Below are 13,660 nucleotides of genomic sequence, written 5' to 3' on the forward strand. Positions count from 1 at the left end.
GACCTTTTTCTTTGCTCTATCAGACCCATTAAAACTTGTGCCTATATCGTAGCGGGTACAACTTTGTAGATCAAAATAATCAGAAGAATATAAAAGAGTGTAAAAAACTTGTTTTTCAAGTGATAGAATATCCAAATCTGGTTTGGATTAAGGCTGCCAGTTTTCTAGGAATTGTGGTTTTTGTCAAATGCATGAGGAAGGCACTGATTGGGGTTCTGGTTGGAGTTCTGGTTTGCTTTCAGAAAGCTGCAGAAATGCTCTTTGATGTCATTGTGCAAATGCATTAACACATCAGGGAAAGGGTCAGTAAGTGCGTGCTTCCATGTTGAGTGTCCATGACAGCCCATTACAGCTGAGTGTAAAGGCATGAATGGGTTAGCTGTTTGTGAACAACCATAATACAGGTTTGGGTGTTTATAAGCTGCTTTCTCTAAACATTGTGGGTTGCACTAAAGTCTTTTCCTGTTTATGTTGAAGATTCTTTTTTTGTGGGTAGTGTGGGGATTATTTTCATTTCTCCTCTGCATTTTAATACAAATTTTGCATTCTTCGGAACTGTCAAGACTTTTATTTCACTTTGAGCATTTAACGAATATTGCTAATTTATAATGACACTTCTCTTCCAGTATGATCAGCAAAACAGGTTTGGTACACATACAGTTCACTGGCAGTTTTTCTTTTCAGCTTGGTTACAGCATTAACCTTCCATCTTGCCAATCGTCTAATTTTGTATTTGGTCTTATAGATACGGTCCGAGAACTCCTGTGTCTGATGACGCAGAGTAAGTTGTCTTGTATTCATAGGAATACATTAATTACTATAGCCTAAACTGCATGCCTTCAATACTTACCACTAATGGATATGCAATGGATGCAACAGTGAACTGAACAGCTAACTGACTTGTGCAGCCTCAGAAAAGCACTTGAAGTTGGAATGCAGAACATATGTTCTGTGCAGCAGAGATGAATGAAAAAGCAACTGAAGCATGATTCTAATATGCAGCTGCTGCTTAAAACTTAACATTTGCTTTTCATAGATGGGGCATGTTTAAGTTGTTCTCGTTACCATTTGAATGTTGGTACCCCTTTTGAACCACAGAATTATTAAAAAGGTATTCTGCTTTTTGCATTTAATCCTTGATATGTTAGGGCTTGGAGTTAACAAAGAAGCAGTCATTCTCATAGTCACGTATTTTAAGCTAAGAAAATAAATCCTAAACCACTAATTATAGATTCAGAAGCCCAAGTTCCTCCTAGGTTGGAGCAACATAAACTATGGGACGCTTGAAACCGAAACGTTGGGTTTTGGTCAAGTTCTGTGGCATAGCAAGGGGTCAAGATGTAAAACAGGACTTGGGCTTCCCCTCTCTGCTACTTGGTTTCTAATCTTCTCAGAGACTCATTCTCCATCCCCCACCTCACCTCCAAATTTGAGAAGAATCCACACCCTCCCATTCGTTACCACATTAATAACTCCATTTCGAAAATGAATTTTCCATACACAGTATTCCGAAACAAATATCCAATGCAAAAGTTTTCTTAGCTGAACACTAGCTTCCTCAATTTGAGTAATTTGATTTTTAAGAAACATGATTAATATCCAGTTCCAATATCAGTTGCCTGCTTAGCTTGATGTCTCTTCTCTGTGAGCGGCATTTTGTGGCCTCGTGGGAGTCCGGGCCATCAGAAGAGTGAGCACCAGCATTCTTTCTCCATCTTCCTGTTCTGAGCCATAGTTCCAAGTCATATAATGAGGATTCTAAAGAGGAGTGTAGAACACACAAATATTGTCTCCACCAGTGACAATGAGAGCTAGCAAAAACTTCAGTTTTCAAATTGTGCTTTTTCCGTGTCTATGTTCAAGAAGTCAGCTTAGTTGGTCTTAGCTCTAAGCAGTCTGACTCTAGCACCAAGGATACCACTTTCCAATGTGCAATCTCTGATTGTTTTGTAGCCTGACATACAGAACATTCATTTCTAAAACCAAAACCAACTAGTGCATGAGCTTAACTAACTGCACAGAGTTAAGTAGTCTATAAAATTGAGCCCTGGTAATTATTGCTTTTAAAATCTGTAGTGGCAATATTTAGCATTCATTGAAAAGAGGATTACATAAGATTGATAGGCAAAACACTACTTTGATTTGGTTAGCAAAAATATTTTGATAGAATAGATTTATTCTTCATCAGTGTGAAGCCTCTAGGTAATTTGCCTAAGATGGATCTCTGGGAAACCCTAAAAGTTGAAAGAAAAGAACTTTATTAAAGAGCTTTCAGACTTTGCCTGTACCTGGATATGAAAGCTTACCCCCAGGAGAAGTTAACGATTTTTTTTAAGGAGTGGAGGCTGGGGACTCCTGTCTCACCTCTAAATTTACAGAAAGCAGCCTTATGGAATAAGAAGGGTAAAAGGAGCTTCTTTTCCAGGCATCTTAGCTAGGAATATCAAAAGCCCAAATTTCCTTCTTGGAGTAGATACAATTTACAGGAAACCATGTGGGGAAAAAAATGAAAAGTTTATACTGGAAGTTTATTTTTTAAATAGAAATTCATAATATATTTAGTTTATTCTCTTACCATCTCCCTTTTTTCAAATCTTTAAGGGCAAATATTGGCACAGACTCTATTTATTTATAATTGACACATTCTTAAAATACATCCCAATCAAAAAAAGATGTGCCCTTTAAGGAAAATGCAGGTCAGGGGTAGACCTACCACACAGGCAAACAGAAATTTCCGCCTCCTGGCAAGCCAAGAATGTTTCCGTAGATTTAGTTTCACCTTCTTGCCCTCGTCTTTGTTTCCACACTCCTTCTCTCCCAACACTCTCCCCACCAACAGAGCCTGTGAGAGCCATAGGCCATTTTATTCTTAATTCCCTTACCTTAGACTTGGCCCAGAAATGATTTCCAGGTGCCCCTTGAGGTAAATTAATGCTGGCCCTCAAACATGCCAACCCATCACCAAGAGAGATACTCCTGGGCTCTGCAGCCAGTGTCCCTTGTCTCAGTAGCCCAAGGGCAGAGCTTATTGTGCTGAAAAGCACAGGTTTAGTGGAAGTCAAATTCACATTTTCGAATCTGGACTTCTCTAGGATCCCTAGACACACACCCCATTTTGGAGGTTGAGTCCAACCTCTGAATTAGAGAGCATTTTCTGATTGGGTGACTCAGCCCATTTTCTGTCTAGTATTATCAATTTTCAAGTTGCTTAGTTCCTTTTTTTGAAATGGTGTAAAGGTATTGCTCATAATTTTATTTCTTTTTTGGTCAATTTTCTTATATTTCTTAAAAAAAAAAAAATACAACTCTGGGAAAAAATAGTACTTCCTGATATGAGAGAGAGCAAATAAGAGTTTCTCTTTTTATTTCACTAACCAGCTTTTGGCTACATTTGGGCTGAGGTAATTAGAACTTCATGGTGGGAACAAATAGGAACCCAGGACAGAAGAAGGCGGCTCTGAAGGCCTTGCTCCTGCCCTCTCCATGCCGGTGGAGTGAGATAACCTATTCTCAATCCTGGAGAAGCCTGCTATTTTCTTCCTGGGGTCGTAGAATAAGACCCGACTATATGGCCAGCCACTGTAGCCTACACCAATATTCTGCTCTTTAGAAACTATAGATGGCAAAGTAGAAAGAAAAGACTTTCTCTCCAACAATTGGCTAACTACTGAGTGATTTGTGAGAGAGTCCCAGCTCAGAGAGGTTTATATCTTCTAAGATCTTCGCAAAGACTGCGAATTGCCTTAAAAGATGAACTGACTGAATTGAATAAATTTAAAGGTAAGATTTTTTTTTTTTTTTAACTCTGAGGACTGGGATGAATTTCATTTTCTTTCTGGAAAGCCTACTTAAGGGAATTTTGATCCATGAAGTTTAAAAAACATGGGTTAGACTTTTCTACCTAACTCTGCGAATTCCTAAATCTTTCCTAAACAACATTAATAAATAGTATAAAATAAGTGAAAAATGACAGCCCCTCCTGCCTCTTGAGGACTACAGTTTAGCTTTCAGGAAGACACAGCTGCCACAATTAACATCTACTGAGTATGTGAAGGCAGCTTCACACAGTGGTTTGTCATATCTGAGCTAAGAGGAGAAGCCTCAGATAAAAGTCCTTCTGTGCAGTCAGATTATCGATATTCTTGGGGAAGAGATTACAAGTACAGTCTTCAATTTCAGCTCTCTTAGGTCAGACTTAAATTGTCCAACATCTAGAGAGACGTGAGAGGCACCTACGCACCCTTGCAAATTCATTTGAGTGGTCTGAAATGAAGGTGAGCAGCCACTGCCTTGGAGGTCATTTTCCTTCCAGAGAGCTGCCTGCTAAATAACCCACTAGCATCCAGTGATGCTGCTATTGTTCATTGTCTGGCCATGGCAATAACTATTATGGACATCATCGATGATGTCTGGAGTTAGGTGGTGTCTAAGTGCATGGCTTTTCTTTTTGTGTTAAACTGGCTTCAAAAATGGACTATCACAGTCTTCTCTTCTTAGAGGTGAACTTTAAAGGGCCCTCCATTTCTTCATTTTGGGACTGTATAACCCACTTGGTCTCAGAGTTCATTGTTTCTTTGAGAGGAAAAAAAAGGGAAGATTTTGCTTTGGTTTTCATTTCTGCTTTCATCTTGATGATTCAACTTTTGTTGTAACAAAGGTCTAAGTAAGCATCATAGAAAAGGCCCTATGGTCTTGCCCACTATTTAATAAGCTTCTACAGAATATATCAATTAATGTACAGCTTGAGGGCTTTTAAAAATCATTTTCCCTATATTTTTTCTTTTAAAAGAATAAATTTAGAGCGAACCTGACAAAAATAAAGTAAAATGATTGTGAGAGTATTAGGATACAAAATATATACTGATTTATATATCCCTTAATCTTACTATAAACTACCTTATTTTCTTGATTCCAAGATACCAAGAACTGCACTATTGATTTATAGATAATTTCACAGGAAATAGAAAGAACCACATCAAACATGTATCACTAATGCATAGTTGTTACATGCTTCCAAAATTCAGAAAATAGTACAATGCGGCTTTAAGGCCATATGATTTTTTTGAAAATGAAGAAGCCAGGTCTTTTACACAAAAGAGCATTTACTGTAATAGTGTTTCATTTTATGGAACGCCACCCTCCTCCACAAATTCTCCCCACGTTATATCTTTTAGTTCTCTTATTTTCTAATGCATTTCCAAATGATAGGAGCCCAGAGCTTCATATACCTTTTCCTATCTCTTATTAAAGCATATTTTGTCACCTACATAAAAAATTACATTGACCTGATGCAGCCACCACTGAAGACAAAGATGGTCACATTTGGGCTTTTGCTGTAAAAGAAGAGGTGGGGGTGCTGGCATGCTCGCTACTGGCTGAAGGAACAGACTGCGATCACGCAGCTGTCTTAAATTATTGAGGGAGAAGGGACGGTTTTCCAAACGCGGTGGCGCCCTCACGCGGCAGAACGTCCCAGAACGCGCGGATTCGTGCGGGTTCTGATCCCGGTCCATTTTTCTCTGCTCTGTCTGCACTCAGGAGCACGAGTATGTTTGACATGCGGTGTGAAGAGGAAGCCACAGTGCAGCCGCACAGCAGGGCCCGCCAGGAGCAGCTGCAGCTGATAAATAACCAGCTGCGGGAAGAGGACGACAAATGGCAAGATGTGAGTGCCCACCAAGGCCACGGGCAACAGTGGGGAGGCTACCTAGCATGAAGAGTTAGAGGCCCTTTGGAGCAGAAAATCAGGTGGGGTGGGTGGATTGGACTTGAAAGCCATGCAGGGGAAGGGAGCCCCTGGAGGATTTCAAACAGTGACACAATAAATGTGAGAATTAAAGGCAGGTTAATAGAAACATGGAGAGTGAGGTGTGAGTGACACAGGCAAGTACCCTTGCTAGACGCTTGGCCACAAAAGAGAGGGGAACTGAAGGGAAGCCACTGCCATGGGAAGTAAAAATGCACTGTGTCTTTCGAGATTATGTGTTTGAAATTGATGATGATGATGACAATAATTGCTGGTATTGAAAGCATACCAGTGACAGGCACTGTTCTAAGTGCCTTGCTTGTAATGCTTTAATCCTCTTAGTGACTCAATGAGCTAGCAACTGTTATCATCCTCAGTTCCACAGATGAGTCCCAGACCAGCTAAGTAACTTGCCCAAAGTCACACAGTTAGTCAGTGAGAGAGCCAGGATTAGAACCAGGGAAGGAAGGCTTCAGAGCCTGACGAGAGCCTCGAGGTTTCCTTTGTACTGAGAGCAAAGAGCCAGGTCAGGGGAAGAGCTTGGCAGTAGGCAGGAGAGGTGGGAGAGTGGATTATTTCATTTAATCCTCACAGAGCACTCTGAGATGGCTATTGCAAACTTTACCATTAGTCAAAAAAGTTAATTTCTGATGGGGGGAGAGGGAGGTAGACGGGGTAAAGGGATTCAAATATGTGGTGATAGAAAGAAATCTAACTATGGGAGGTGAACACAGTGTAAATATATATATATGCCTTACCTTTAAGGTGTATAGCTGAAACTTATTGGATTTTATTAACCAATGTCACCATAAAATTAATTAATTAATTAATTAGAAATTTTTAAAAACTATAAAAGTTAAATTAAAAAATAAATGTTAAAAAAAGTTAACTTCACAGTCAACGAAATGTAGTAATATTTATGTCTACAATATATTGAGCAGTTACTATGTGTCTGGCAACTTATATATATTCTCATTTAACCCCCACAACAGGCTTGTAAGAGTAGGAGTTATTATCATCCCTATTTTAGAGATAAGGAAACTGAGGTACAGAGGCCTGAGATTCCAAAGCATGGAAGAGAGAGAGCTAGGATTATTTCCCACAGCTGAAATTTCACCCACCTGACTCCAGGATCCTCACTTCGTCATTATGCTGCAACTGACTGTAGGATTTGTGGTGAGATTGTTGTAAGAATCAGAAGAATTAATACATATAGAATCATTGGTTCTATAAGACCCCAAAGCCAATTTTTTCTGCCTTTTTGTCCTTCCCTGAGAACATCATGTAGGTCTTTGATTAATTCCTACCATTGTATTGTCAGCAAGTCCATCCACAATACAGAGATCATAAATAGCAAGAAATGAACTTTCTTATAATCCCCTGTGAGGCAGTACTTTAAAATCTGGCAACTGACATGGAATATGATTGCAAATTTCACATTGCCATGTTTAAATAAATGCGCTGCCCTGCTATAGATAGTGTAGATATAGCCGAAGGCTTCCTGCCTTCGAGGCATTCATTCCTTTTCCAAACAGACTTACCTTGGATTGTGTGGGAATGCCCTAGCATAGTGCCTGCCCACAGTCAGTGCTCAAAAAACTCTGAAGAGTAAAAATGAAATCATGTGCAAGTCTGAAAAAGTATGTTCTATCTACACCGAATCCACCCCCCCATAGGACCTGGCTCGTTGGAAGAGCCGTAGAAGAAGTGCTTCGCAGGACTTAATCAAGAAAGAGGAAGAAAGGAAAAAGATGGAGAAGTTACTGGCTGGAGAGGATGGGACAAGTGAACGAAGGAAAAGCATCAAAACCTACAGAGAAATTGTTCAAGAAAAGTAGGTTCATTCTGTTGTTGTTTAATGTACAATATTAGCTAGATGTACTTTTTCTAAAACTTGTTGGTTAGCACAAAAGCTCTGACGTCAATATTATACCCTCCTTGTGCTGTCCCTTCAGCTGTACCTTGATTTTTACCAAGGTCTTCTTTGCAATTTTTGTGACTACTGTTGACTTTGTTATTATTTGTCTCTCCCATGCACATCCCTTAGAGAGCGGAGAGAGAGGGAGTTGCATGAGGCGTATAAGAATGCACAGTCCCAGGAGGAGGCAGAGGGGATCCTTCAGCAGTACATAGAGAGATTCACCATCAGTGAGGCTGTTCTTGAACGCTTGGAAATGCCAAAAATCCTGGAAAGAAGCCATTCAACAGAGCCAAACACATCCTCCTTCCTGAATGACCCCAACCCCATGAAATACCTGCGACAACAGTCACTGCCTCCACCCAAATTCACTGCCACTGTGGAAACCACCATCGCTCATACCAGCATTCTGGATACAAGCATGTCAGCAGGCAGTGGGTCTCCAAGCAAAACTGTCACTCCCAAAGCAGTGCCTATGCTGACGCCCAAGCCTTACTCCCAGCCCAAAAACTCTCAAGAGGTTCTGAAGACCTTTAAGGTAGGATAAGTTCCTTAAGAGTAGAACTAAAACTGAACCCCAGGCAGTCAATGAAAAGAAGTATCTCGTCTCATGGAAGTACAATTATTTTCTTTTGGTTTCAAAAGAAAATGCAAACAAAAGCAAAATGTGTTAACATTTACAATTGCAAAGTTTGTATCTCTCCAAGATTTGGTTTGCAAATGGTGAAGGGCTAGATGGTTCCCCTCGGTTCCTGCTGTTAATATTCATGGGCTCTGCTGAGATTGATGGTAGTGTCATTTCTGTGAGCAAAGTCTATTTTCTAATTTGATGTAATGGCGTGGTCTCTCTATATGGTGGTCACAAAACCTAATTTAGTAACATCCTACATATCTCCAATTAATCTGCTGTTACTGCAAACTCCTTAAAATAAAATTTTAATTGCTTTTGGTTTACATAGAAATGTAGACAGCTATCTCTCTTTTAGGAAGTAATTGACATTATATCCAAAAAGATGCTAGAGCTGAAAAGAGTAATAATACAAGGAACACATGGAATTATGGGATGTTCTTGGTCCTCAAATGAAACAAATTTTTAAAATATTTTTAAGTAGAAAGAAACTAGGTTGTTTTTTTAACCAAAGAATGTGTAAAATAATGTTCCAGAAGCAAAGAACCTATGACAACCAAACATCTTTTCACTTTCTCAAATTCCAGTATTTTCCCTCACATTATAAGGAGGCACTCATTCTCTGTTTTAAACTCTATTCACTACAAAAAATATATATATCGGTTCTCATTGTCCCTGCATACCACATGAGTTTGTAATAGTAGACAGAGGTGGAATTCGTCACTAGCAGGCATGTGACCGTAATCAAAGTTTGCTTTACTAAACTAATTGAGCGATGTTATGCCAGGTATCTTTCTGTTGAATTTCAGAGGGAACCAAACCACACTTGCTGATCTTTACTTAAATAACTCTGAATGTGTCTTTTAAATCTGTGCTTTAGGCTTTGGCAGAACAAAAGAAAAATGTTGCGGCTGTTTCCCCTGCTTGAATTGAGATGTTTGACCCTTGAAGGACAGGGGCAGTGTCTTTGTTGTTCACAGCTTTGTCCTGAAAGCCTGGCATAGGTGGCTAGGACACAGTAGGCATTAAGCAAATATTTATTGAATAAATACATGAATTTTTTCCTGAGAAGATGAGCTATTCATCATGCAGACTCTTGTTCGCACAGATATACATGCTTGACAGCCCACCCAAGTGCTGCACAACTCTCCTTCAGCTCGGGCCCATGATGAGCTGTCATCATTCACGAAGGAAGGTTTGATGTTGAGGTGACTCAGACCGGGGGTAGGGAATACATTTATTTAAGTTGGCATCCAAGGCATCTGATCAGATCATCTAGATGTCCACTTCCCCTCCTTTATATAAACAGTACAATATGATCATTTAAACGGAAGAATTCAGATAAATGACTTAATTGCAAGACTTTGGCCCTGAGAAAACCCAGTTCCTGACCACTGTGGCATGACATTGTAGAGGCCTCAGGAAGATCATTCATGAAGGGTGGTGAGGAGCTTGAGTAGAGGTCCTTTAGAGCTGGGGCTCACTCTTAACCACCAATGAGCCCTTGACTCATTGTAGGCCTTGATGACTATCAACCCTATTCATAGCCCCACCACTGAGTGGGCGGACACACTTGTGGTCCAAGATAAAACATAAATCAACAGACGTTACCAGATAATGCCAGGACATAAGCTACGGGATGTGTGTGTTGGTGTGGCGGGGGCAAAGCAGAGAATACAGGCTTCGATTCCCAGTGCAACATAATTGAGTAAAGGAAATCAAGTGAAATAGTTTAACAGAGTGTTTTCCAGACTGAGAGCTGCCACCTGTTGCTAGGTTATAAAATCAATTTAGTGATTTGGAAGCATCATTTTGAACAAAATGAAGTAGACTAGAATACAATAAAAAAAAAAACAGCCTAGTGCATTACACATAATAAAGGTAAATATTTTGAGAAACTCTAATTTCAGTTATATTTATGTGTATGTGCTCAGTTGTGATTTAAATTTCTTATGGATTACAGATTTTAGAAGGCATAGTAATAATAATAAGTAATATTTAGATACTTAAAAATGAGCCAGGTACTGTACTAAACTCTGTACCTATATTAATCCATAAAATTGCCATATCAGGGAGATGCTATTACTATATATTTTGCAGATGAGGAAACCGAGCTCGAAGATTACAGAGCTATTGTATGATGGAGCCAGGACTCAATCTTAGGCGTCTAACTGCAGAGCTTCTTCTCATAACCATTCTATATATAGTGCCTCAGACTACAAGACAGAGATTTCTAGATGCCTTTCATAAGCCAGACTGACCACCCTCTCAGCTCCTCCTTTGTTGCTCTTACAACCTTCCTTAGACATGGATGCAAAACAAAAAATATCTTGATATGCTTGGCCTTTTTTCTTGAAAAAGTTAGGACTGTAAAATTAACTAGAAATAGAGATTTACTGTAACATAGTATAGCATCAGGTTCCAGACCTTCCATGATAGCATCAAAAATAAGGACCCATTCCCTCCTACTTCCTCCAGGATAACCTGTAAAATTTCCTCATCTGAGGTGGTTCCACCTAATTTATATACTAACCAGAAAAACAAAACTTCAAGATTATGGAACAACAGTCAGAACTTAAATGAAAAATAATGGGAACCCAAGTATGTAGCATGCATTTATATGTAAGATTCCTTTATTTTCTATACTTTAAAATGAAAGTACAGCCTATATAAGGTGAACATGGAATGTAATCTAAAGTGAAGTGGCCTAAGAAGGCCAACTACTTTTTAAGGTGACCCTAAAGATGGCATTTATAGGAGCCTTAATTTCTAAAACCGATTGAAGCATATGAAAGGCTTCTTCTTTGTTGGACTATGATTATTAAATGATAATATTTTAAGACGATTCTGAATGTGTTATTTTGTTCATCTTTCTTTAGGGAATAGCATATTTTTTTTTTTTTTTTTTGCATTCTGATTTTTATAGGTAGATGGGAAAGTCAGCATGAATGGCAAAACAGTTCATGGTGATGAGGAAAAGGAAAGAGAGTGTCCCGCAGCGATACTTGCGCCCTCATTAACCAAATCTCAGATGTTTGAAGGTGTGGCCAGAGTGCATGGGTCCTCCATGGAGTTGGAACAAGACAACAATAGCATTGAGATCAACATAAAGAAGCCAAATTCAGTCCCCCAAGCACTGACGGTAAGAACCAAACTTTTTTCCTCTTCGGGATAATTCAAAGAATCTGCTTTTAAAAATAAGTAGGTCTTGATAATGATTATGTCTTTCTAAGTAGGTGTATTAGTTTGCTAGGGCTTCCATAACAAAGTACCACAAACTAATGGCTTAAACAATAGAAATTAATCATCTCACCATCCTGTTGGCCAAAAGTCCAGAATCGAGGTGTTGGCAAGATTAGTTACTTCTATTGGATGTGAGGGAGAATCTGTTCCAGGCCTCCCTGCTAGCTTCTGATGGTTGCTAGCAATCTTTGTGTTCCTTGGCTTGTAGATCCATCTCCCTGAACTGTAACTTCATCTTCACATGACACTCTTATTAAGAGCTTGTCTGTTTTGAAATTTCCCCTTTTTATAAGGATACAAGTCATACTGATTAGGGACCCACTCCATTCCAGTATGATTTCACCTTAACTACATTTGTAACAATCCTATTTCCAAATAAGGCCACATTCTGAGGGTCGAAGGGTTATGACATCAACATATAAATTTGGAGTGGTGGCACATGATTTAACCCTAAAAGTGGGTCTAACATGTAATATAAATTATGAATAAGAAAATTTTTTTCTTGTCTTCACATTATTGGTATCTAGTGTTATGGAAAAATAAATAAGTCTCAAAAATATTTTTTTCTGTTGTTTGTTCAGGACCACATCAGACTCTTTAATACAATTTGAAAATAACTGGTGCCATCAGAACCAGGATGGCTTTTCATCTTTTCATCAATATTTATAAAAGGGTATCTTTCTTATTAGTTAAAAAAAAAAAAATCGAAAATCAAACCAATTTTTTATTAGCTTACCCCCTTAAATTCAAAGTAATTGCAAACACCATTAAATGGCCAAGCTGCAAAATGTAGGATAATTCAAGAACAGCAAAAAAGAATACTCAAAAGAACATTATATTTGCCTCTGTGAAGTATAAAATATCATCGGGAAGATTACGCATTCTTAAATCTTACACCAGAAAGGCTTGTGCTGGTTTTGCTCATCAAACTCGAAGTTTCACTACCACAGATACAGCCCAGCTTTCAGGGTGCAAACTGGACTCTGTTCAACCCCATTTGTTCTCACTAGAGGCTGAGGTCTGTAGTTTTAATTCATAGCATTTGGGTTGGAATTTTAAAGGAAAACTGTCAGGATTTTTCCCCAATACCTAGAATGGTTCGGTCCAGAGGAAAACTTGTCTCCTAGTTCCAGGGCCGAGTTAAGTGACCCAGCCAGCTAAATCCACCGGGGGACTGGATATTCTTTCTCTTATCTCTGGGATTTGTCTTTTGAAGAATAAAATATGTTTTTTGAGAGGATATAATTCTCTCCCGCAGTGCTCAAGCCCTATGAAAGAGACTCAGATTGGAATAGACAAAAAATAATTTCCTCACCAGGGTAGCAAGTTTGCTGGTCTCCAGAAGGAAAGTTTTGTGACCCAGGGAAATGCTGAGTCGACCAGGAATTTAATTTCACTTTTCATTTACATAAACGTTACCATCTCTGAAAAGTTCTTACATATTATCGTGTGATAGAATATTGAATTCAGCTAGTAGTGTGAGAACTTTACTGGTAGAGTCAACATTAAGTTATGCTCTTAAATTTAAATTAGAAGTTCCCAAAATTAATTAGACATTGCAGTGGTGGAATTGCTTTTCTGGGAGTTAGTAATTCTGTTCTTATTTCTCTTTTGCCACACTTAATGATGAGTGTTTTCTAAGTTCCCATCATAAACACCTCTCCATTCCTCAGTTTGGTTACTCTGTCAGGTGGCAGGCTCTTTGCACATACCTGAGCACAGCTCTTTCTCATTGTACTTTGAAAAAGCAACAGTATAAGTGTGACATTCGTCCCACGTTTGCCACGTACTACAGGAATACGGCGTTTACTCAGCCCAGATTACTTGTAAGAACCAGCCCTAAGGGCTCTGCCGTTAGGCAGATACTCCGTACTCTTTACCTCTCATCTGGTCTGCCCTCTGACCCCTTCGTAGTTTGAATTTGGAGAAAACCCTGCCCTTGGCTGAACAGATTTTATTTGTGACAGTAGTTAAAGTAATAAATGAAGAGAACAGATGGCATAAAGCCTAAACTTCATAAACTAACTATTTAATCTCTCTTGTTCTATGCTTTTAACCTTTAGAGAAAAAAGCTTTACTCACTCTATGTGGAGACCTATGGCATTAAGTACAAGACTCGTAAAAC

At 39.0% G+C, this 13,660-nt stretch overlaps 1 protein-coding gene across 17 annotated transcripts in view; it reads left to right on the forward strand.

Moving 5' to 3' along the window:
- The window catches only part of LIMCH1 (LIM and calponin homology domains 1), a 92,250-nt gene that overhangs the window by 32,178 nt on the left and 46,412 nt on the right, over positions 1-13,660 (forward strand). For 13 of the 17 annotated variants that reach the window (XM_011362791.2, XM_011362793.2, XM_023532224.1 and 10 more), the window contains 5 exons: positions 746-781; positions 5,539-5,665; positions 7,423-7,580; positions 7,794-8,202; positions 11,219-11,434. In XM_011362791.2, coding sequence (XP_011361093.1) covers positions 746-781; positions 5,539-5,665; positions 7,423-7,580; positions 7,794-8,202; positions 11,219-11,434 — 946 coding nt within the window. The remainder of the gene's footprint in view (positions 1-745; positions 782-5,538; positions 5,666-7,422; positions 7,581-7,793; positions 8,203-11,218; positions 11,435-13,660) is intronic. The other 4 variants (XM_023532226.1, XM_023532228.1, XM_023532219.1 and 1 more) reach the window with 1 other exon arrangement.

The sequence above is a fragment of the Pteropus vampyrus genome, unplaced genomic scaffold (genome assembly GCF_000151845.1).
Source record: "Pteropus vampyrus isolate Shadow unplaced genomic scaffold, Pvam_2.0 Scaffold79, whole genome shotgun sequence".
In the NCBI taxonomy this organism is placed as follows: Eukaryota; Metazoa; Chordata; class Mammalia; order Chiroptera; family Pteropodidae; genus Pteropus; species Pteropus vampyrus.